The 23564-nt window shown below is 39.8% G+C and overlaps 1 protein-coding gene across 1 annotated transcript; it reads right to left on the reverse strand.

Moving 5' to 3' along the window:
* Window positions 1-1071: 1071 nt before the first annotated feature.
* Window positions 1072-23196, reverse strand: tbx21 (T-box transcription factor 21). Its single transcript, XM_074619618.1, has 6 exons — window positions 22443-23196; window positions 9178-9332; window positions 4139-4260; window positions 3694-3852; window positions 2292-2353; window positions 1072-2018 (listed from the first exon to the last, which is right to left on the reverse strand). The coding sequence occupies exons 1-6, from the start codon at window positions 22934-22936 to the stop codon at window positions 1205-1207; spliced, it is 1806 nt and encodes a 601-aa protein (XP_074475719.1). The 5' UTR covers window positions 22937-23196; the 3' UTR covers window positions 1072-1204.
* Window positions 23197-23564: the final 368 nt, after the last annotated feature.

The following is a 23564-nucleotide window of genomic DNA, read 5'->3' on the forward strand; positions in this document are numbered from 1 at the left end:
CCCGCTAAGCCTGCTGCTGCCCCGCGACCCGGTGGTTTCGTTTGAATTCACACCTTTAACCACGTGTTTACTGTAACCGTAGTGGAGCTGGGTTTCCCAGTGTGTTAAAAAGTAACGCCAAGGGGTCCTGACAAAGCGTCAGTATGTGACGAGTTGGGATGTGAACGTGTTGGTACAGCTGGCTTTGCTACATGTCATCATTACAAATACATGCTCATGTATTTTAAATGACCTCAAAGCTGAAGCTATATGGAGCTACCAATGAAGCTATATGATATAAACATCTGTTCGTGAGGTCTGAGGGGAGATTTCATCGTGTTAACCAGCATTTTAATGTTAATCGTCTCTGTGTTTGGGACATATAGTGCAAGGATTTAATCCCATTACAGTGCAAACAGAAATAGATTTGCAAACCCCCACATGGGCAGCAGGTTAGTATGAAATGTAAATTGTAATCCCAGATTGAAAGTTCATAGGAACTTCACAGATATAAACTCTTCTTCTTACACCTGTGAGATATGTTGGATTGTCTCCAGTTGCTATTTCTGCTGTTGGTAGCTGAGTTACTGGTTGTCCTCGCTGGGTTGAATTAGATTAGCGGTAGAACATGTGCTTGTTAAACCCTCTTAACCTCCTGACATCAGTTCACTCTGGCCTCGGCACCGTCGGCCTGCAGCGCTCCTTTAACACCACCGGTGGGCGCTGCACTAAACCTCTTGGGCCAGATTTGACTGTGTGTGTGAAATGTGATTTCTGCTCCGAATCATCAGGGGGAAAATGACCGTGAGCATATTGTGAGAGTATGTGTGAAAGGTTGAGGGTGAGAAGGAAGAGACAGACAGAGACAAAGACGGAGTGTTTCATGCAGAAAGAACAGACAGAATCCCTGCAGGCGTCTGTCAGCAGGCAGATATGCAGATCCAGATGTTTCAAAGGCTTAAAGTCACAGGTCTGTTTGTCTGTATGGTGTTTATATGACTCGAGGGCAGATCTCCAGTCACATCCACTTCTGTTCAACTCTAAACTTTGACAGTAACCTTCGAAGTTGTTCCTGTAATCGTTTGACACTTTGAGAAGGGGGCTTTATAGAGAGGCTGGCCACACTGTGACGTTCTGGTGTGTGGTTCTGGTTCTGTTCCAGCCCTTAACTGGACAGACTGATGCATGTTCATGAGGGTGGTATGGAAAGACGCTGTGGGAGACTTCAGTGGGTGTAATAACCATAATAGTCTGCATCGCTGTCCTTCTCGCAGACCTCTCCACTGCGCGGAGGCGGGGAGTTTTCAGTGCTGGATGTGTACGGCGACACTCTCCTCTTCTTGTTGTCCCCCACGCCGCCCTCAAACAGGCCCGAGTCGGCCGAGGTTGCTGATTTCACAGAGGGGGGTTCGAGCCATGGGTCCTCCACCACCACCTCCACAGTGTCTTTGGGTTTTTCCTGCAGCAGGGGCGGCTGCAGCGGCTCTAGGAGCGAAGGCGCGTGCAGCCGAGGGTTGCCAGGTGACGTGGAAGAAGAGGAGGAGGATGAAGAAGATGATATGGGTCGAAACCAGCCCAGACTGGGGCCAGGTTTGCTCGGGTGGCTGAGGTACTGAGGGGTGGGCCGGCTGGTGGTCCAGCCCGCTGAGGTGGCTCCTGATACGGACACGCTGGTAGACGCAAAAGGGTGATCTGGGTAGTAGCTGAGGGCATGGTGAGCGGACGTCTGCAAGGGGAAGGGCTTATAGAACCCGTTTCCAGAGAAGTCCCCTTCGTAGGAGGAAGTGAAGTCAAGCCGGTTGGCGGCCACACCCTGCTGAGGCGGTAGGTACCAGCGGCTGTGAGGACCGGGGCTGGAGGACGGGTCTTTGTGCTGCTGGCCCATGCCGATGGCCTCGCGGCTGAAGAAGCGTCCCTGGGGCAGGGGGCTCATGTACTGCTCAGAGAGGTAGCCTTGGGGGTAGCAGCTCCCTGGCAGCAGCTGCTGGCTCTCTGTCGGGGAGGGGGTGAGGCGATCAGAGTCGGGAGGAGCGTACAGCCTAGGCAGGAGGGGAAGAGAAGAGAGTGTGAGAAGAGAAAAAAAACAGAAGAAGGTGTTATTTCCTGCCCAAACCTCAAACTCAAATCTATCAACCATCTCACAGCCCCTCACACCCTCTCACTGCAGCATGCTCGAGCAGCGCAGTCATTGCATCTATTCCAATATCCAGCAATAATACACGCTCACTATTTAACGTGAGAAAATCAAATGTTCTCTCTAACAGGAGAGGATTTACTGTAGTTTCTTTTTACAAATAAAATAATTCACTTACGTGTCGTAATTGTCGCGGAAACCTTTGGCGAAGGGGTTGTGGTCTATTTTCAGCTGAGTGATCTGTGTAAGGAATAGGAGGAGGGCAATGAGAGAACGTGGGCACACGAAACAGAGAAGGAGGGAGCAACCACGTAAGAGAAACAAGAGAGGAGGTCACTGACTAATAATTAATGAGCATTACATGCAATTTGTTCTCTTGTTGTTGGAAAGAATTCATCTTTAGCACCATAGAGTGGGCACACACACACAAACACACACATATATACTGTATATATATATAATGATGGACTAAACATGCAAACAGAGTGAGTGTGTTTGGATTCTTCTGAACTCTTCTTCCACAATGTATTTGAACAGCTGTTATAGATATATTATATAGAGCACAGAGTGAGCTGCGGTACTCAGGTCAGCTGAGGTGAGGTGACTCTTAGTTGAACTTGTATAGTAACTCACGTTAACACTTACAGTAGATTGTAGGGATGTAAATTAGTGCGTGTGCATTTTTGATGCACGCTGCATGCATAAACCAGAAAGCTTCTATCTGAAGCATGAATCATTGAAGTCGAGACCTCATTAAGAGGCTGGATAAGAGATGCTCTTATGAAATCAGTAGTTCTTAAATTAAAATAAATCAAAGTAACAGATCCCTACTCGTTAGTGCAAAATGTGATAAAAATACCAGCCCGTTCTTATTCCCAGGGCGACAAATACCGACGCACTAGGCACCCTTTAGTGACGGTATGAGATGCACCGGGCTTTCCATTAACTACAATGTTTTCCCATCCGGATCAATATTAAACGCTCAGAGAAAGTGCTGGTGACGTAGTTTAAAGAGCGAAAGAGACACACTCAGGGCGGTGGGGTCCAACAAACACAAAGCTTTCATCCAGGATACCGCTGTTTATGTTCTGGCCTTGCGTTAACTTTCACTTTCATTTTAAAATCAGCTGTTCATTCGTGTCCCATGTTCATAACGTCAAGTTGAGTTTGCATTGTAAAAACTGAGTCATTTTAAGTCTAACCATGATGTTTTTTTCCTAAACCTAACTGAAGCTGTGCAGCAAGATTTTAGTGTGCTGTGCAGTGTACGGAGGGGACCGAGGACCAATGAACTCCTCCCGACCGGCCGTCGGACAGTCAGATGAATTTCTGACATCCACAGGCTCTCAAACAGTTGATGCTGAGCCACGAGCCGATTCCCCAACGTTGGTGCGTTATTTCACAGTAATAGGAGCGTAGCTATGAAGATAACAATGTACAATAGATACAGTAAAACGTACCTAGCTTACCTCCAATTCTCAGGCTTTTCCCAAGTCAGAGTTTAATAATAATAATAAAAAAACTGAGTTGAGGTTGACTATAATTTGCAGAGAAACATTCCTGTGAATGATGCGACTTACGTCTGCGTTCTGATAAGCGGTGACGGCGATGAACTGAGTCTCCGGGAAGATGAAGGTCTGAGCTTTGGATGAGAGGAAGGGATCCTCGGAGCCGTCCTCCTTCACCTCCACGATGTGAAGACGAGGCTGGTACTTATGGAGCGACTGGAGCACGATCATCTGGAGAGAAGAGAGACAGTTATGTTTCACACTTAAAGTAAATAATCAGACAGGAAATGCGACGGCAGAGAGAATTGATGTTTGGCTGGAATCAAACCGGAGGTGTTGAAGATGCATCTTGGAGCACTTTTCCACAATAGTTAATAAGTTAATTAGCTAATAAGTTAATTTTGAGTTGGCCTATGTCAGAAACATGATGCACTGAATGCATGCAAAGCAGTGGTTTCAGAAGCTCTTAATATGATGCCCGGATACAGGAAAGACAACAGGAAACAGGAAGCGGTACCTGTGCCACATTATTGGTGCTGCCCTTGTTGTTGGTGAGCTTGAGTTTGCTGAAAGACACTTCTTGTCTCATCCAGTGAGCTCCTGTGTTGGGAGAGTCGGGGTGCATGTACATCCTGTTCCCTGTAAGAGCAGAAGCACATCATGAGGAACCTAGAAAACTACTAAAACCAGAATTATTTACACTTTCGGTCACTTGAATCTAACATCATCCATATCTGAAAAACCCGCGCGTTCATTCAAATGTTTGTGCATATTTGAATGTATCATCCACAATAATGTTCAAATTAATCTTTCTGCTCCTTTTTTAGATAAGAAGAGAAAATACCAGTTTAGTTTATTAACTGTCCTTCTTGTGAGATTCATTGCATGTTCTTTGCAACTAACGGGGGTGGAAGAAGTACTCAGATATTTAACTTAAAGGAACAGTGTGCAACATTTTAGGGGATCTATTATCAGAAATGGAATATAATATTTATAACCTAATAACCTGAAACTAAGAATCGTTGTGTTTTCGTTAGCTTAGAATGAGCCGTTTATATTTACATAGGGAGCGCGTCCTCTTCACGGAGTCCGCCATGTTTCTACAGTAGCCCAGAACAGACAAACCAAACACGGACTCTAGTGAGAGACATTAGCATTTTTACGTCACCAACACGCTTGTGAAACTGCGGTAACGTGAGCCGCAGAGTGTAAAACCGTGGTACCGCCAGCCGCCGTCTGTCTTCTGTTATTATTGTGAGGATGGCCTCTGAGTTGCACTCGGCGGCTCACGTTACCGCAGTCTTGGAAAGGGAGGAGTGAGCGGAGGGGTACTCTGTTGGTTGCAATCTGCAACCAAGCCACTAGATGCCACTAAATCCACACACACACACACACACGCACACGCACACGCACACGCACACGCACACGCACACGCACACACACACACACACACACACACACACACACACACACACACACACACACACACACTGTACCGTTAAGTAAATGTATAAAAGTATAAGCATCAAAATGTACTTAAAGTACAAAAAGTAAAAGTACTATTATACAGAATAATTCATAGATATATTATTGGATCATAATTATTGATGCATTAGTGTCTTCATCACTTTAATGTTGCAGCTGGTTAAGTTGGATCTCATTCATTAATTTATATATTTTATATTTATTTTATTATTGTGAATTTCGTCTTTATCCATAATAATACATCATCATTTATTTGATTACATTTTGTACTAATAATCTGCAAAATAAATAAAGGTATCAAATAATTGTAGTGGAGTAAAAAGTACAATATCTACCTCTGAGATGTAGTGGAGTAGAAGTATAAAGTAGCAGAAAATGGAAATACTCAAGTAAAGTAGTAAAGTATCGCAAAATTGTACAGTGAATGTACTTAGTTACTTTACACCACTGGCAACTAACGCGTCACAGTGCAAGCAGTAAAATATATAAATCACAGTACATTCAACAGCTGTAGATATTGTGGATGTTACTGATAATATTTGTTCAAAACAATTAATCTCTTTTATGTGGCGGTCAAGTGGGAGGTGAGAAACTGCTGTAAAAAAAAATCATATTTAACCTAAAGAAAAAAAAAAAAAACTGTGGTTGAGATGAACGACTGCTTTCAGCCAACAGGAACGATATTTGTTTCCATCCCTTTTATATTCGATGTGTTCTTATTGCAGGATACAATCTCGGCGCCATGATTTTTCACAGCATTCACCACAACGACCTGTTAACCTTCTACGAGCGCACCACATAAGTGCACTATTAAATCTAATTGAGTAAAGTTGTTTCACCACAGTTTCCACAACTGTAGCACATCAGCAGTCACCTTTCCACAACACTTGGCACATGTGTGACAACACCTAGCATTTATATTATTGTGGTTAGTCTATCATCAATCACACACTAAATATCGTCTTGGTTGACTTGCTGTTGTGTTTTTTTTTTTACTCTCTGAGGTGTGAACAGGAAGAATAATAATGAAGAGAGGTGATAATAGTGAATGGAGGAAGAGAGAACAGGGAGGAGTAAAAACCTAATCCATGTTCTTTTAAGAAACTGAAAGTCAAATCCAATGTAGTCTATACATAAGAACCCAATTCAGTGACCAATTTGAACACTTAATGTGAGTTCCAATAGAAAAAAAAGCAATAACAAGATACTTGTGGCAACCACAGATGACGGCAAAGTGGAGCCAAACCAGTTCAGACATGTTCGAAAGAAAATGTTAGTAGTCAGACTAAAATGTTCAGCTAATGTCTAAAGTTATAACGATTGTAAAGACGTGTTCAGTTCCCTTAAAGACGTCTTCCTTCATGATATTCCCAACGATCCCAATGCAGCTCTTCACATGTCCCGTTCCAAGACGCTTCGAGGGATGCTATTAAAACCATGTATCTCCAAAATGTCAACATGACAATGCATTTTTTTTTTAGATAATCCAGTATGTTCATAAATAATTTATTTGGTTAAAGAAATAAAAGACCCGTAAAGAAACAGTTAAACCTTCAGTGTGACTGCAAAATCAAAAAATTGGAGATACAGGATTTTCATCGAAACACATACAGCCCGACTGATATTAGATTTTGTAGACTGATATCAACATTTAAAAGCTTAAAAAAAATGCAGATTATAATATATAAGCTGATATTATTTTTCAATTTAAAGAAACAACATTGATACAAATCCTGTAGATTTGTTTTTTAAGCAATAATGCGACTAAGATACACTCTGAGATGAACATTTTAAAGTTGACAACAAACCTAGTTTGGTATTTCTCTCCTGCATTTCTTGTCACTTATCGGCCGACATATAGACCGATGCTGATTAATCTGCAATAAGCTAATATGGGTCGATATATCAGTCTAGTTCTTGTTGAAATCTGATCCTCCCTCATACAACATCAACAAGTCAACTTTATGAGATAGAGCAGATAACATCTGCACTAGGGCACCTAAAAAGCCAAACTTTGATGAAATCAGGTTATTGAATCCGTCCTACACGCTCTTAAACTCCTTCCAAGCCCAACATCTTCTCATGATATCCACTTCTTTTCTGCAGCTCTGTCCTTCCCTTCACCCCCCTCTGCATTGCCATTCTCCATCCATCCACCAGATGCCCTCAGACTTTCCAACCTGTCACCTGACTGCCCCGCCCACCTGCTCACCTGCCCACCTGTTTCCACTTCCCCTCATCAGCCCTGCAGTAGCCAGCCCATTTCCTCCTGCTCCCAGCCATATGAATCTGATCTGTTCCTGCTTCTTGATCCTGACCTGCTCACCTGTCGTGCCCCTGTGGGATTTCTTTAACTGTCTGGACATCAGCCATCCTGTTGCCAACCTGTAAACCTGTGAGTAAGTTTCCCTTCATCCTACCTGCTTGCCTGTGTTTGAGTCTTCCGCCCTATAGGACTAATCGTGTCACCTACATGCATACAGTAAATTATCCCCCCTTATACGTTACTTAATATATATTGGGTTCTTTGAAGTGTTTTTATGGATTTATAGCTGCAAAACGGATCAAGAAAAACTGACGTGTGAATGTGAAAATGTGTTCAAATTGTACTGTACAGAGACTGAAAAAAAAAAGAAATGTAAGAAACCTAAAACACATTAACGTCCTGTGAATTTAGGAGTGCTGCTATAAATATTCTGTTTGATAAAACTAATATAATCTACTGTAAACTGTAATAAATGTAATTTTAGATGTTTCTCTTGGACATGAATAAGCTCCATCGTTAATCAGAAGTGAAGCCAATCTGTCTTTAAAGGAATACTTCACCCACTAATCTAGACTTTCTGTACTGTTTACTCGCTCCCTGCAGAACGACAGATGAAACTGCTGACTTCAGCAAAAAAAATATCACATGAACGTCCACAGAAACCTCACAGACAGACTAGATGTGCATCATGATGCATGTCTTGGTTTCTCTACTGTATGCATATAGGTTTGCTAAATAAACCACTTCCTCAAGCTTTCCCATGTTGCACGTGTTGAGTCTCCGGCTCATTGACCGAACCAGGTTTTATTCTCATCAGCTTTGGTTCGATCATCTATTTTGTGTCAGTATTTGTTATTGGAAGCTCCAGAAAGATGATCATGGACTTTATTGTCTATCATTTATGGCTGCTGGTGGGGAGTGATTATCATTTTTGGGAGAACTTAAGTATTTTGTAAAAGATGGAGAAACATTCTGATTAAATTTTGCATGTTTGTGGTTCCAAATAGCAGAAACGGGTGACAGAAAAACTTACAAATTAAATTCCATTTGATGTTAATAACAAATGCATTCTCAGCTAATCACTTCAAATGAAGAAATACCAAATGAAAGAGGAAAAAGACCTGTTGTCAGATCTTTTACTAAAGTAAAAGTAGCGATAACACAGTGAAGATATACTTTTATTCCACATTTTACTTTAGTAAAAGTACACAAGTATTAGCACTGAAATATAAAGATTTAAAAGTATCAAAAGTAAAAGTTCTCATTATGTCAGAAGGCCCATTTCAGAATAATAAACAGTATAATATATCATATTATTGGATTATAATTATTGATGCATTATAGTTACATTACTTTAATGTTGCAGCTGGTAAAAGTGGAGTTAATTTGAACTACTTTATATAATTTATTTTTATATATAAATAATTGATTTGTTTAAGGTACAATATTTGCCTCCAAAATGTAGTAACATAAATGGAAAGTACCTCAAAATACTAACTCAAATTCCTCAAACTGTATGTGAAAAAACTACTGAGTTACTTTCTGCCACTGCTCTCTAGTATTTTCTTAATATGGTTACATTTAGTTTAGTTTAATTTTTACTAATAAAACATGTCTACTGCAGCTTTTAAATCATATTTGAAAGTAATTTTCGAAAACCCACTGCAACACTCTCTAGTTGGGTTTTAGTGTATTTTAATTAAAATAATTATATTTTCTGATCCTGGAAATGTTTCCCATCATAAAGACAGCAGCAATGGAAAATATGTGTTATGTATTATTTTGTGTTATGAGTTAAAGTGTACCTGGCATGTTGCCCTCCGCTTTCCCACACTGGACCCACTTGCCGCCCTGGTACCTCCAGTGGTGCTGATCCGCCAGAACCACGTCCACATAGACGTTGTAGTGGGCAGACGGATCCAGAACGCTGATGTTGAAGCTCAGGAAGGGGAACATCCTCCTGGGTAAACACACAGGGGGAAAATATGATTAATCCAACATGCTTTTGTTCACATACATCTAAAGAAAAACATCATTAAGCTGTAATTTGCATGCCAAAACATTTTGCATACAATTTTTTGTGTTGCCTCAAAAATGTAGATTAAGTTGACAGTTGTTAAACGCGGTACAACTGGTTTAAAATAGCTGTACTAAAAATGTGAATAGATGAGGAACAGACTTTGATGCTCAAAGTATTTGTGAATTTATGGGGATAAAAAATGCATGTACTACCAGGAGGATTTGACCTACTGAAATTGTAGAATTTTTTTTACTAGCATAAATTATTATTGATGAATTAAAAAAGAAAAATTAAAGAAATACAAATTATATAAAAGCAAAGAGAACCACGATGTTAAAACTGTGACAATATTATGTGCAGTGGTGAATACTCTTTTATGAGAACTTTTCCTAGTCTGCAGTGGCTGAATTGTGAATTGAAAAACTGTCATGTCCATTTTCAAAGGGGTCTGTTGACCTCTGACCTCCAGATGTGTGAATGTAAATGGGTTCTATGGGTACCCACGAGTCTCCCCTTTTACAGACATGCCCACTTTATGATCATCACATGCAGTTTGGGGCAAGTCATAGTCAAGTCAGCACACTGACACACTGACAGCTGTTGTTGCCTGTCGGGCTGCAGTTTGCCATGTTATGATTGGAGCATATTGTTTTATGCTAAATGCAGTACCTGTGAGGGTTTCTGGACAATATCTGTTATTGTTTTGTATAGTTAATTGATTTCCAATAATAAATATATACATACATTTGCATAAAGCAGCATGTCTGTCCACTCCCATGTATTATTAAAGTATTAAATACTTGACAAATCTCCCCTCAAGATGCATTTTGAGCAGATAAAAAATGTGCGATTAATCGTGATTAAATATTTTAATTGATTACAGTACATACATTTCCACAGTTAGCAAATTAATGTATATTTAGTTAATTAAAACTTTTTAGGTAGCTTTTGAATCAAAATTGTGCACAAATATAATATTGCATTTATGCTCCAAAACAAAGTTAAAATATGAATCTGTTGGTCTACAGACTAATTTGCATATGAGAAGAAATGCAAAGGCATTTTCAGAGCTGTTTTCTCAGCATTACGCCGCGGGTGTTTAGGGGTTCACACCTAGACAAATATCGGAAGTGCCAGTATAGCATACCGGCCTATTTAAGGCACTACTAGTCTGACACATTTCTCACAGTGATCTCCTGTAAATCACTGAGCTTCGTTGGTCCTTATTTGTGCACCTGATGGTTCAGCAGTCTCCCTCCCCCCCCCAACCCACTGTACATACTGTAGGTGAATATTTAATACTGCTGTTAATAAAAGATGCCTCCAGAAGCTGCTCCTGATTGCTGCAGCTTTACATGTTGAACTTAGTCGAGGCTTCAGTGAGACGAGGTAACCGGGAGGTCAGGGCGTCCCCGGGCGCCACGGCGGCCCCGAGAAGGAGAGGAGAGGTTACACCGAGAGATAAAAAGACACACAGATAGAAGACATGGACACTGAGAACACACAACCTCAGACACTTGTGACGGTCTACTTATTCATGAATACACTGAATATGTAGTGTTGATAGAGAAGCACTTAGTGCTGCAGGATGCAGGAGGCTGAGGCATCTTGCAATAGTTTGACATTTTGGAAATACGCTGGACGATAACACCAAAAGTGTTATCACAATATGTTTTCATATTGATGGATGTTGATAATTGTCATGATATAGCTGTATATTTAATTGGGCTGTCAGTGGATTCAAATAGTTAATCGTTATTGATTGCATGATTGTCCATAGTTAATCGCAAAAATATGCTGTTTTATGCAAATGTATGTTTATTTTTATTATTGGAAATCAATTAACAACACAAAACAATGACAGATATTGTCCAGAAACCCTCACAGGTACTGCATTTAGCATTGTGGGCATGTCTGTAAAGGGGACACTCGTGGGTACCCATAGAACCCGTTTTCATTCATATATCTAGAGGTCAGAGGTCAAGGGACCCCTTTGTAGATGGCAATGCCAGTTTTTCCTCACCAAACCTTTGCATAAATTTGGAGCGTTATTTAACCTCCTTGGCGACAAGCTAGTATGACATGGTTGATACCGATGGATTCCTTAAGTTGTCCAGTTTCATATGATACCAGTATCTTCACTCTAACTTTAAAACTGAGCCCGCTACGACCTAAAAATCACAAGTTGTGTTAATGCGTTAAAGAAATTAGTGCCGTTAACACAAATTTGCTTTAACGCATTATTATTGTGTCAACTTTGCAAGCCCTAATATTTAATAATATTACTGTTTTAAAGAAACCAGAAGGTTAACTTTCGTTTATACAATTATTTATTATCAGAGCTGGTAACTTCCAGTTTAGCTGTACGCTTACTAGAATGGGGATAAAATAGTTCAATCGTGCGGCTTCTAGACTTTCTAAATGTAATCAGACTGAATTGATGTAATTCTGATAGTGAAACGAGTCATTTCACGGTGGTTGTGACGCTCAAAACAGTTTCTCCACCGTTTTCCAGCTGCAGCTGTAGACTACGACAGAGACGTATTGGCTGGTTGTCTGGTGTGTTTGTAGGGAGAGCAAAACAAATTCATAAATAAAGATAAATCTCATAAATGTATCATTATCATGGAAGATTTTATCATGAACATTTGAGAGATGGTTTTATTGCCCAGCCCGAGTTGAGAGGATTGATAATTAATGTCATGTGTTTGAACCTACATTGACTTCTGGGTCTATATGAGGCCACCAACACAGCTAGTTGGTGTTAATAAATCAGGGCAACATGTTTGACTTTTGGCCCAGCTGGTTTACTCTGGCTAATAGCACCTGAGGCTATGGAGCATTTGTAAAGAGTGATCAGCATCCAGCACCGCCCTCCTCCATCCCTGTGATCAGTTCAGTGTGAGTTTTATGTTATTAAACTACACGTCCTGTCTGCAGGACGTTTGCAGCTCAACTGCATGTTTTTAAATTCAAGTTGAATAAGTTAAATGTTTTAATACAAATGCATTGAAAGAGTTGAGATGGAAGTGATGATTGTGTTTCGGCTTAAATTAGTCACTGTAAAGACTGAGTGCAAAGACTGTACACGAAAAACTTCCAATTCAAAAACGCCCTCTTCTTTCTTTTCTCAGACGTGTGGTTGTGGGTGGAACAAAATAGATAAGATCTACAATGTCTAAAGTGTTTGATCTGCTGATGCTCTTCTTGGTCAAAAAACAAGGGTTGGACTTCTAATAATAATTCAGTCTGAAACATGTTAAAGGTCCTACGTGCAGGTTAAGCTGTTTAGGCGAAGTAGAAGAACGGTTCTCTCGTCTGGAGGGAGATTTATCTCATTTATATTCAGCGTGTCCTCCCTGAAGCAGTTTGGTCATTTAGTGGTGTAAAAACTAGTGAGGTGTGTAAAGAGACGATGCGTTCGAGGCTACCGACAGCAGGCTAGCGGCGTCTTTTGTTGATGAGGATTTGTTTTGTGTGTGTGTACATGCATGTTTGTACAGCAATGACACAAGTGCATTGACACATGCTGTTATAATGGATCAGTTTAGTCTTTATCTCTACAAGAGCCTGGCTGGGTATCAAACCTCAATACGTCTTTTGTGGCGACTGAAATGCATCAGTAGCGCAAATCAAAGAAAGTTGGCATTGAACGTCTGGTTGTATTCATAATCTTTTTACTTGATTTACCTGATTTAAATAAAGCTTTTGCCAATTGTAGACTATTTTATTTAGGTAAAGTTCTCATACTGCTCTTTGTTTTTGGACAACATTTAAAGGACCAGTGTGTAACATTTCAGGGGATCTATTAGCAGAAATGAAATATAATATTCATAACTATGTTTTCATTAGTGTATAATCACCTGAAACTAAGAATCACTTTGTTAGCTTACAATGAGCCCTTCATATCTACTTAGGGAGCGGGTCGTCTTCACAGAGTTCACCATGTTTCTACAGTAGCCCAGAACGGACAAACTAAACACTGACTCTAGAGAGAGACTTTCATGTTTTCACATTATGACCACCGTACTTCTCCGACACACAAGACATTCAACCAGGAGACCGCTGTTCGTGTCCCGTGTGAAACTAAAACGTTGACTTATTTGGTCACTTCAGTCATTAGTCACTCATTAGTACTGTCAGTCCTGCTAGTGTTATGAGTCGATAGTCACATTAAATCTGTAGTCTCATGGAGTCGCTAGAAGAGCGAATGTGTTGCAGATGTCATATTGCAGCCTGTTCGCATGAAAAGGCGTATAAATGCCACGATAACGCACAAGTCGTTTAGCCTGCAATAAGCACGCCTTTATTGAGTTTCACATGTCATTTGTACGCCATGTGACCTGTACAGACTGTAATGTAAACCCATCTGCATATAAATGCTACAGTAAGAGTTAGTTAGACTTCCGCTGGCCATTTTAGTTTGGTTTAGCCCGGTTTAGCTGTACGCTAACTTGAACTGGGATAAAATAATTCAATCGTGCGGCTCTTCTAGTGATCGAATTCTGATAGTGAAACAAGTCATTTTGTGGGGGTTGTGACGCTCAAAATAATTTATCCAGAGCCTACCTATTGACCTATTGGCTGGTTGTCCAGTGGTTTTGTAGGCAGAGGAAAACAAACAAATATTAACACTGCTATATTTATTAAAAAACTATCTAATAAAATAAAATACTTTGGGTTATTGAATTGAAGAAATTTGATTGCATATGTCAACATATGCTCTCAACATAAGTTTGTCTTGTGCGTACTCCTCAGAAAGCTCCATGTGTCAGACTTTTGTGAAGGAAGATTCACTCGGTCAAATATATTCTGGATTGTGTCTTTGAATGACGGCTCTTTATGCATGTGGACTGAACACACATACACACACACACACACACGGTGGTAAGACAAAACCCTGCCATGAGTGCTCCCAGTCGGGTCTTTCTGGCTACATGGCGAGTCCAGTTTAACAATCAATCATAGTTCTCGCTGAAACCGAATCGTGGCAGCAGCTCTTTAGTGGCTCTCAGAGAACAGGTGAAAGGGCTCTTCTTCCACTGCAGCGTTTTAATACAACTGAAAACAGAAACTGTTCGGCATATAAAAACAAATCAACCCACCTACGCTGAGCGAGATCTAGAAAGTAGATTTTGCTCCACTGATATTGTCGATTCACTTATACAAAGCCTTTTATAGGAAATCACAACTTTGCAGTGGGGGAAACCATAGAAAACACAACACAGAAGGGTATTTGCATGTGTGGGCGGCACTAAGGGCTTCATGTACAGAGTTCAGAGAGCTGAAAAACACAAAACACATAATGGCGTGCAGTTATTGCCAGTGTGGTGGCGGCGTGGTAGTGAGACATACAGTAGCTTTCTGGCTAGTTTGACACACATTTTTATTGTTGCATGAATACTTTGCTTCAACACCAGAGGGAATCAAACCCGCAGCTCTACCAGACAGACTCCCTAACCGAGCTGCCACTCTGATTCACTGGAAACCTTGACAGCAACGCCAACTGGCCGGCCGGCCGGCTGGCTGGCTGGCGCCCCCTCCGCCTGATCCAGGTGTATACGCACATGAATACTCATAACGGTAGTCTCCTCTTCAGACTAAATACCAATGAAAGAGTGTGGTGAACCAGCCAGTAATACAGAGACGGTGCTACTGGTGGTGACATTTAAGAAATCAAAATAAACTGTGTGGATGTTGGGGAGAGAGAGAGAGAGGAATGGGGGAGGGTTGGGTAGACGGAGGAGGGGAAACCGCGGGGGGGAAACGGAGGTTAGAGAAAGGAAAAGGAAAGAGCAGGGGGTGGAGTGAAGGGAGGGAGGGGTGGAGGGTTTGTCCTGGGGAAGCACGTTAGAAGCAGGAGAAGAGGAACTGGATATTCACCAGGGAGAGGACTTTTCTACATGAGCGCACCCGCTGATTCATCCAGACAGGAGTTCAGGTCCAGTTTTTGTCACCGTGCGTACGCTTGATCGTCTGTGACGAAAACATGCCAGTCTACAGCTGCTGCCGGACACAAGCACTCTTTAACACAGACGCTCTTGTGTTGACTTATTGCAGAGGAATTCAGTGACTAGATATGTTGAAATTTATAATTTATAATTTATAATTTAAAACTACAACTTCTTCAGGTTTAGGAAACAAAACTACAACTTCTTCAGGTTTAGGAAACAAATTTACAACTTCTTTAGATTTAGGAAACAAAACTACAACTTCTTCAGGTTTAGGAAACAAATCTACGACGTCTTTAGGATTAGGCAAAAAAAAAACAGTTATGTTTAGACAATAAAACTACAACTTCTTTAGGTTTAGGCAAAAAAAACAGGCAGGTTTAGGCAATAAAATTACAACTTCTTTAGGTGTAGGCAACAAAACTACCTAGTTAGGTTTAGGAAAAGATCGTGGTTTGGGTTAAAATAACTATAACTTCTGGTTTCACACGGGATACGAACATCGGCCTCCTGGGCGAAAGTCCGGTATTTTTTTTACCCAACTACGCAGAGTTTGTTGCTCTTTATACTTCCTGGTTCACGGTTACGTGGATTACATACAAACTGATTTTGTGTGATATATACAAATAACAGTGCATTACTTTTCGTAGGTATAGCTACGAATGATGTATGAGAACAGCCTGAACAGTGAGGCTCATTGATGTGTTTTTAGTTTGTGGACAACAATGGAGCTCTATGGCACAGTGATACACACACAATACTTGTTAGTAGATGCATTAATTGTTAGTTTTGGTCTTTTCATGAGATTTGTTGACAAAAAAACTTGCGTGAGAAAACTGGCTTCATATTCGGTATCTAAATAATCACACAATAAATTATCAGACTATTGTTTCAGTCCTCTCAGCCTCAGAGGTTTTATTAACCTTTCAGAAACCAAATATAAAGAGAAACTGGTGATAAAATACCATCGTTGAGGCCAGCGGGGATTGGCCTGTGGCTCATACAGCGGTGGACCTCTTCTCATTTATTAGAAAAGGTTATTTACACGAGAAGAGGAAGGACACGTAGCTATCAGAATAAATTGGCACTAGATGTTTCTGCGAAAAGCTGCACAGGCACACATAAACAGCTGAACAGGAAGTGACAAGTCATACTGTCAAAACCTTGAAATGGTCCCACTTCTGCTTTTAGACACACACACAGAAGGATAATTAATATACCGCCAAACATTTATTAAAACGACGTCTTGTGATAAGAAATTTGAATTCTTAAATTAGTTCTCTGACATGTTTTAAGATGACATTGTACTGAAACGTCTCAACAGAGAGGACGCCCACTCTAATTTCCTTCATGATGTGAAGTGATAATTTCCAAAAAATGACATACTGTACCTACTTTGGAAAGAAACTTGACTATTCAATGAGTATAAATATAGTTCAAGTTTAAGACCTTTATTTGCATTTGGTTTTGCCGCAGAAGCAATAACAACAGCTCGACACATAAGATAATAAAAAACACAAGTAAATACTACAAACACCTAAATACAGGTATAAAAAAGGTGAATCCTTGAAGTACAAAAATGTTAAAGTTAGGACTAAGCGGATGCAGTCCATTTAAAAAATACTATATTCTTATTTAAATGATGTACTGATATACATTTTAAGAGAATAAAAGTGCTAATATATGTTGTAGAAGAGCAGAAACTTAGAATTCCCCCATTAATGTTGATTGATCTGCTTTTCTGTCTAACTTCTACTCATAGCAGAACTTCGTAATAACCGTTCTTGGGAGCAAAATAAATCAAAGGATTGTTTCCTTTCTGAAAACTACCACACATCATCAGACTGATACAGTTTGGACTCAGCGGAGCAGAGAGAGCAGAGGAGCATGATTCCTCTAAAGTCCGAAGTGTTGCTCTGCATTATTTCCCTGAAAAGGTGTTCATGTGGTGAGAACCAAATTCGGTCTTATCTCCTTCCTAGAACTCAGATGATCATGCAGAACTTTGTTGGCATGACTTGTGAGTTATTAATAATCTACATTTAGCTCAAATAGAGCTGTCCAAGTTAACCCAAATTTGTTTTAACGCCACTAATTTCATTCACGCAACTTGTGATTTTTAGGTTGTAGTGGGCTCAGTTTTAAAGAAACTGAAACTAGAAAACCTAATGAATCCATCGGTACCAACCATGTCATACTAGCTTGTTGCAAAGGAGGCTAAAAAACGCTCCAAACTTACGCTAAATTTTGGTGAGGAAAAACTGTCATGGCCATTTTCAAAGGGGTCCCTTGACCTCTGACCTCCAGATGTGTGAATGTAAATGGGTTCTATGGGTACCCACGAGTCTCCCCTTTACAGACATGCCCACTTTATGACAATCACATGCAGTTTGGGGTCAAGTCATAGTCAAGTCAGCACACTGACACACTGACAGCTGTTGTTGCCTGTTGGGCTGCAGTTTGCCATGTTATGATTTGAGCATATTGTTTTATGCTAAATGCAGTACCTGTGAGGGTTTCTGGACAATATCTGTCATTGTTTTGTGTTGTTAATTGATTTACAATAATAAATATATACATACATTTGCATAACGCAGCACATTTACCCACTCCCATGTTGATAAGAGTATTAAATACTTGACAAATCTCCCTTTTAAGGTACATTTTGAGGGGATAAAAAATGTGAGATTAATCGTGATTAACTATTTTAAGCGATTGACAGCCCTAATTCAGTTGTAATTTCCAGAAAAAAGTCCCTTTTTAAATAAATGTGCTTCTTAGAAACCACTGTAGGGAAAAGTTTGACTCATATCTCCACTGAGCACAGCCCAGGTGTAGGATCAGAACTTTGGTCGAACAGATGAAAAAGCTTCACTTTCTCTTTTCAGTTTTAGTCACTTGATTTCCTTTTTCACTATGTCAGAAAAATCCCATTATTTTTGCATCTTTCTGCTGTTTTTCTGTCTTCATTTGTTCGACCTCTCGGACAGAAAGTGATGCTGTGTTTATGTCGACGTTGACTCCTCGCTGTGTGCAACAGCCTCGATGAACTTTGCCTCGGAGTCTAAAACACAGCAGGGCCTGAAATGGTCTCAACTAGTGTGGTGATCTGAATTTAGCTCACGAGATGTGCAGATGAATTCGCCCCCCCGCCTCCCCTTTGCTACAGGCCATCTCTAAGATTTCAAAGCCCAGGTGTGGTACATGAGCAAAACTTCTGAGAGATCAGTGAGGCTGTGCAGCGCAGGCTGAAGAAAGAGAGAATCTAGTCTTTTACTTCCTGAACTTCAAAGGTGCCTCACCTCCTCAGCGTGGCCATCTGAAGGCTCGCTGGTGTTTGACCCTTCTCTCTACTCTCCTCTGGAGCTTCTTTCACCTCCCGATACCTGGGTTTTGATTAACATTGCACACCCTCAGGCTTCTCTCTAAAATCACAGCAACATTATTATAGGAGCCTGAACCCAAGATGAAAATTTAAGAAGGATTTCACCTCTGATATTGAAAACTTTTTTTTTTGTACTGCTCCTCTGCTCAACTCCTCCAAAGATGTTGCAGGAGTTTGTTATATTTAAAAAAAAAGAAAAAAGAAGTCTTCATCACTTATTGTGCTGCAGTTCTGCATGTGAGCGAGCGAGTTGAGATAAAAGAGAAAGAATATGTTGAAATTTTGGTAACATGAGGTTTGTGGTTTTTGCACAACATGAAAATGTTTCTTTTTGTCACATGTGGAAGGATAACACCTCCGCGCCCAGTTCACCCATCCTCTTCTTACTGCAGCTAGTTTTTACACTTTAGTGCAGAAAAGTCTCACAAGTGTGTTTGAGGATAGCTGTGTATTAAAAAGAAATTGTCAAATTTTAATAATTATATGAGAGCAAACTGCCAGGATTAATGTCAAATGACACACAGACACTTGGAGAAAAAAATTAGAAACACCATAAACGTTCTGCGTTCAGCTTGGACAAACACTCACACACAACATCTACACATGCACACCCTTACATTTCTAATAAATGTGCTTTATGCAATATAAAAATAATCAATATTAATAATATTTTTTATGCAATAAGGCGAAGCATGGAAACACAGCCTTATTGCATTTTTTTTCAAGACTTCAAAGAAGCAAAAGTGTAATTTAACTGCACTCAGAATATATAATATATATATAATATAACAGCAGGTGAACCTAAACAGAGAGTAAATAAACCATGCAGGTCAGAGGGGAATATTTTTCAAGATTTTAACTTGCAGCTGATAAATTTAAATTCTTGTTCTAAATCTGTGAACCATTCTGGTTTTAAAACTAGAAAGACACAAAACAAATATGTAAAAATAAGTTTTAAATATGAGCTTATTTCAATTTAAAATTAAAATAAAATAAATGTGTGGCTGCCAGACAGAGTGAGGTGTAAATATCAGTGTCCTATTCTGTGACGGCGCACTTGTTTTCTGCTCATGAGAAACCTCTGGCCTGAAACCTTCTGTCAAACACAAGTGTCGCGTATTAGTGAATTAATGCTCATCGACGTGACTGTGTGTTAATGCTCGGTGACCCAGAAGAGGAGCCAGCAGCAGCAGCAGCTCCTCTCTCCTCTCCTCTCCTCTCCTCTCCTCTCCTCTCCTCTCCTCTCCTCTCCTCTCCTCTCCTCTCCTCTCCTCTCCTCTCCGATCTCTATCTCACTATCATCCTCTCTTCAGTCACCTACTCGAGATATAACTGAGGTTAAACTATGAAAAAGTTTCTCCTTTTTAAAAGCCCTCTTTCAGTCTGAGCAGATAAGATATGTAAGAATATTTGGCACTGATTTTAGATTTTGTGGAGCTTATTAACTATTTAAATCACAAGAAAGTGAGTGTTTAACAGATATCTGACGAGAAATAAATGACTTTTCATAGGAAGAGTTATTAGTTATTGTAGCAAAGTGCCTCAAGGGAGTATGAAGTAATAATAAAGTGTTTTATCACCACAAAAGAGGTAATATTTAATTGATTTGCCTCTTTTTTAGGGTTAAATTCCTGCTGCGTTAAAGTGAAAGGACCCCTGTGACTTTAGAGGTCAAGCTGAGGTGTCAAAATGTTTTCCATCAGCTCAGCCTGCAACTGATATTACCTCCACTTCATAATGTCTCTGCCTCATGAAAACCTTTTTGCCCTAAGCTTTTTTTATTTTTTACAAAAAGAAATAACAAAAAATATTGGAGTTTACTGAGAGAAATGTTTATTAGGACCATTTTAAATGAAATATTTTAAATTCTGCAGCACCGTTCTTGAGAAGCATTTCAAATAAATCACTGTAAGTACATTAACTCATAAATTCACAGTCTAATTATGACTCAGCTCTGACCAATTTTGTGCAAAAGCAGCTAAGCGTAACATTCTGCTAAACCTGTTCAGAAGTCATTCTCATCAACTAATAACACCTCCGTCACCTGACGATGTGATGTGGTGTTGCAGGTGATGACTGCAAAATAAAGATGAGTAAACTCTGACCTCTAATCGGTTATCACTACCAGGCAGCATGACACAATGTTGTATTCAGTTCTCAGAAAAAACTGTTTCAAGTTTAAATTGTAAGTTAAGATAAGACTGACAAATATGACAAATACGACAAATGTCATATTAAATCACTCTATTTCCTCATTCACAACATCTCTTACTAAAAGGCAGGAAAATGGTATTCAATATAGGCTCTATATGCAGCTGTGGTTGTCTGTGCAGGGAATTGAATTAAGAGTATTTAAGGAGCAGATTGTAATGTGCATGCTGTAGTTGTCTCTCTGCACTCATTGCATCTGTGTTTTAAATTTCTAGATGGTGTTAATGCATGTGCATCATTTTCTACTGCAGCTAAAATATAATGCTTCTGTAAAAGTGTTTGTTGGTGTTGACCAACATGTTCTTTTTTTAATGTAAAAGAATGGTGAAAAACAGCTATATAATGTATCTTTAAACAGTAAAATACTGTGAAATTAATAAAAAAAAACTGTATTTCATTAACAGTACAAAGCTGACAGTATAATAATGTTAATTTTACAGTAACATAAAGGCAACCCTGCTGCCATCAGGTCTTTACTGTTATTTTACTTGGACATTCTTAACAGTGTACACAAATATACTATGAACTGTGCTTATCTTTGACCTGTTAAAATCTATTATTGCTTGGTACTTTTTTAAGTAGAAAGTGGTAAAACCAAAAAAGACACCGGTGCATAATTTGCAGCTTCAACTCTGAGTTCTTTTAAAAACGTTCCTGTTTGCTGCTGCCTTTTATTAACCCAGATAATGATCTTATATACTGCACTAGAGCTTTTACTCTTGTGTGTTATATTCTATTTTAGCTTCTATCCTAGCTTTTATTTTTATTTTCTAATCTTTAATGTTTTTATAACTGATTTAATTATGTCTTGATGTTCTTTTGCACTTTGTCGCAATGTTCTTGAATGTTTATGTAAAGCACTTGGAATTACCCTGTTAATGAAATGTGCTCTACAAATAAAGCTGCCTTGCCTTACACAACATATATATTTATTTATTATTTTTCACTCTTATCAGCAGCTGTAACCCCATAATAATCTCCAACTGTGCAATACTCTGCTTTATTCTGGCATTAATACTGCATTTATTTATACTGTGCATTTAATCTATATTATTATTTATTTACTATATTCTTGCATTTTTACACACTTAATGATAGATCCTATTTTTCAGCATTAAAATATATTGTTGCTGAAATGTGCTCTACAAATAAAGCTGCCTTGCCTTGAAAGTGCGTAAAACCAAAAGGACACCTGTGCGTAATTTGTTATTTCTTTCCCAAAATCTGACCTTAAGAGAGGACAACCAGCTTTTTGTTAGAGTGGACGAGTTGTTGTTGAGTTTGTGTGTCAGTCTTACACTTTGAATTGCCCTGTTGTTGAAATGTGCTCGACAAATAAAGCTGCTTTGCCTAGAAAGTGCGTAAAACCAAAAAGACAGCTGTGCGTAATTTGTTATTTCTTTCCTAAAATCTTATTGTGTTTGTGAAAATAAGAAAACCCAATAAACATATTAGGGGGGAAAAAGAGTGGACAAATAAGTGCGAGTTGTGTGTCAGTCTTACCTGCCCTGTTTGGTGATGATCATCTCGGTTTGGAACTTGTGGAACTTGGCCCAGAGCGGGTAGTTATTGAGGAGCGCCTGCGTCTTGCCGCACACCTGTAGGCCAGGTAAAGGGTAGAGAGGTGGTCGCTGGTAGCCGTGCTGGAAGCTCACCGGGTAACTCTCCGGTGAAGGAGAGTACAAGTCTTTACCAGCCGGAGGAAACCCGTCTCCTCCTCCTCCAGCAGCCGTCTGGATGTAACCCTGCCCGGCTGCTCCACTGAGGCTCTGTGCGTAAAACCTGCCGGTCTGCGCTCCGTATCCTCCTCCAGTCTGGTCCTGGTGGTGGTGGTACTGCAGAGCCAGAGAGTCCTGTCCGCCTGGAACAGAGTCCGGGTAGTAAAACCTGGCGTCCTGAATCCCCATTTTAAACTCTGCTAGATCCCTCTTTCCGAAAGTTTGCGTTTCAGTCCCATTCAACATGCTGAGGTGGAGGTTGCCACCTAAACCGCCCATCTGCAGACGCGCTCCTGCACTGCGTCTGTGCGTAATGGCATAAGTCTCCACTCCTGCGTCCAGCTCAATAACAGCATGTAGAATAAAGTTAAATAAAAAAGTCACCACAGTGTTGTCCTCACCTCTCACTCACATGTCACTTTGAAGCCTCTAATTTCAGATCTAAAAAAAATCCCCCAGACTGTTTATCTATAAACTTTTTTATTATACTCGAGCAGCTGATTGTCTTATTTCTGACATGCGTAGATGCTGTGTGTTCTGACACACGCTCAGTTTTTCTAACCTATGATATATACATTTAGTAAAGCGGTCATATTTTGGAGGTGTGTCTGACTCAGAGAGGGAGGATGTGATAGGCTCCAGATATGAGACACGTCCCACACTAAATCACACAGGAAAACACACACTGCTTAAATATATTCTAGTATAATATTATTTAAAATAAAGACATTCAGGAAATATAAGAAAATAACTGATGGATAATTATTATTCCCTATATGGGAATATATTTTTTTTTGCATTTTCGTTGCACATATGAATAATTAATGTTATGATGTTGTTTATTATATTAATTTGATGGTGAGTTAGTATAATAACCTGCAATTTCAGATCTGAAACCATCCCTTAC

Source organism: Sebastes fasciatus, chromosome 20 (assembly GCF_043250625.1).
Source record: "Sebastes fasciatus isolate fSebFas1 chromosome 20, fSebFas1.pri, whole genome shotgun sequence".
In the NCBI taxonomy this organism is placed as follows: domain Eukaryota; kingdom Metazoa; phylum Chordata; class Actinopteri; order Perciformes; family Sebastidae; genus Sebastes; species Sebastes fasciatus.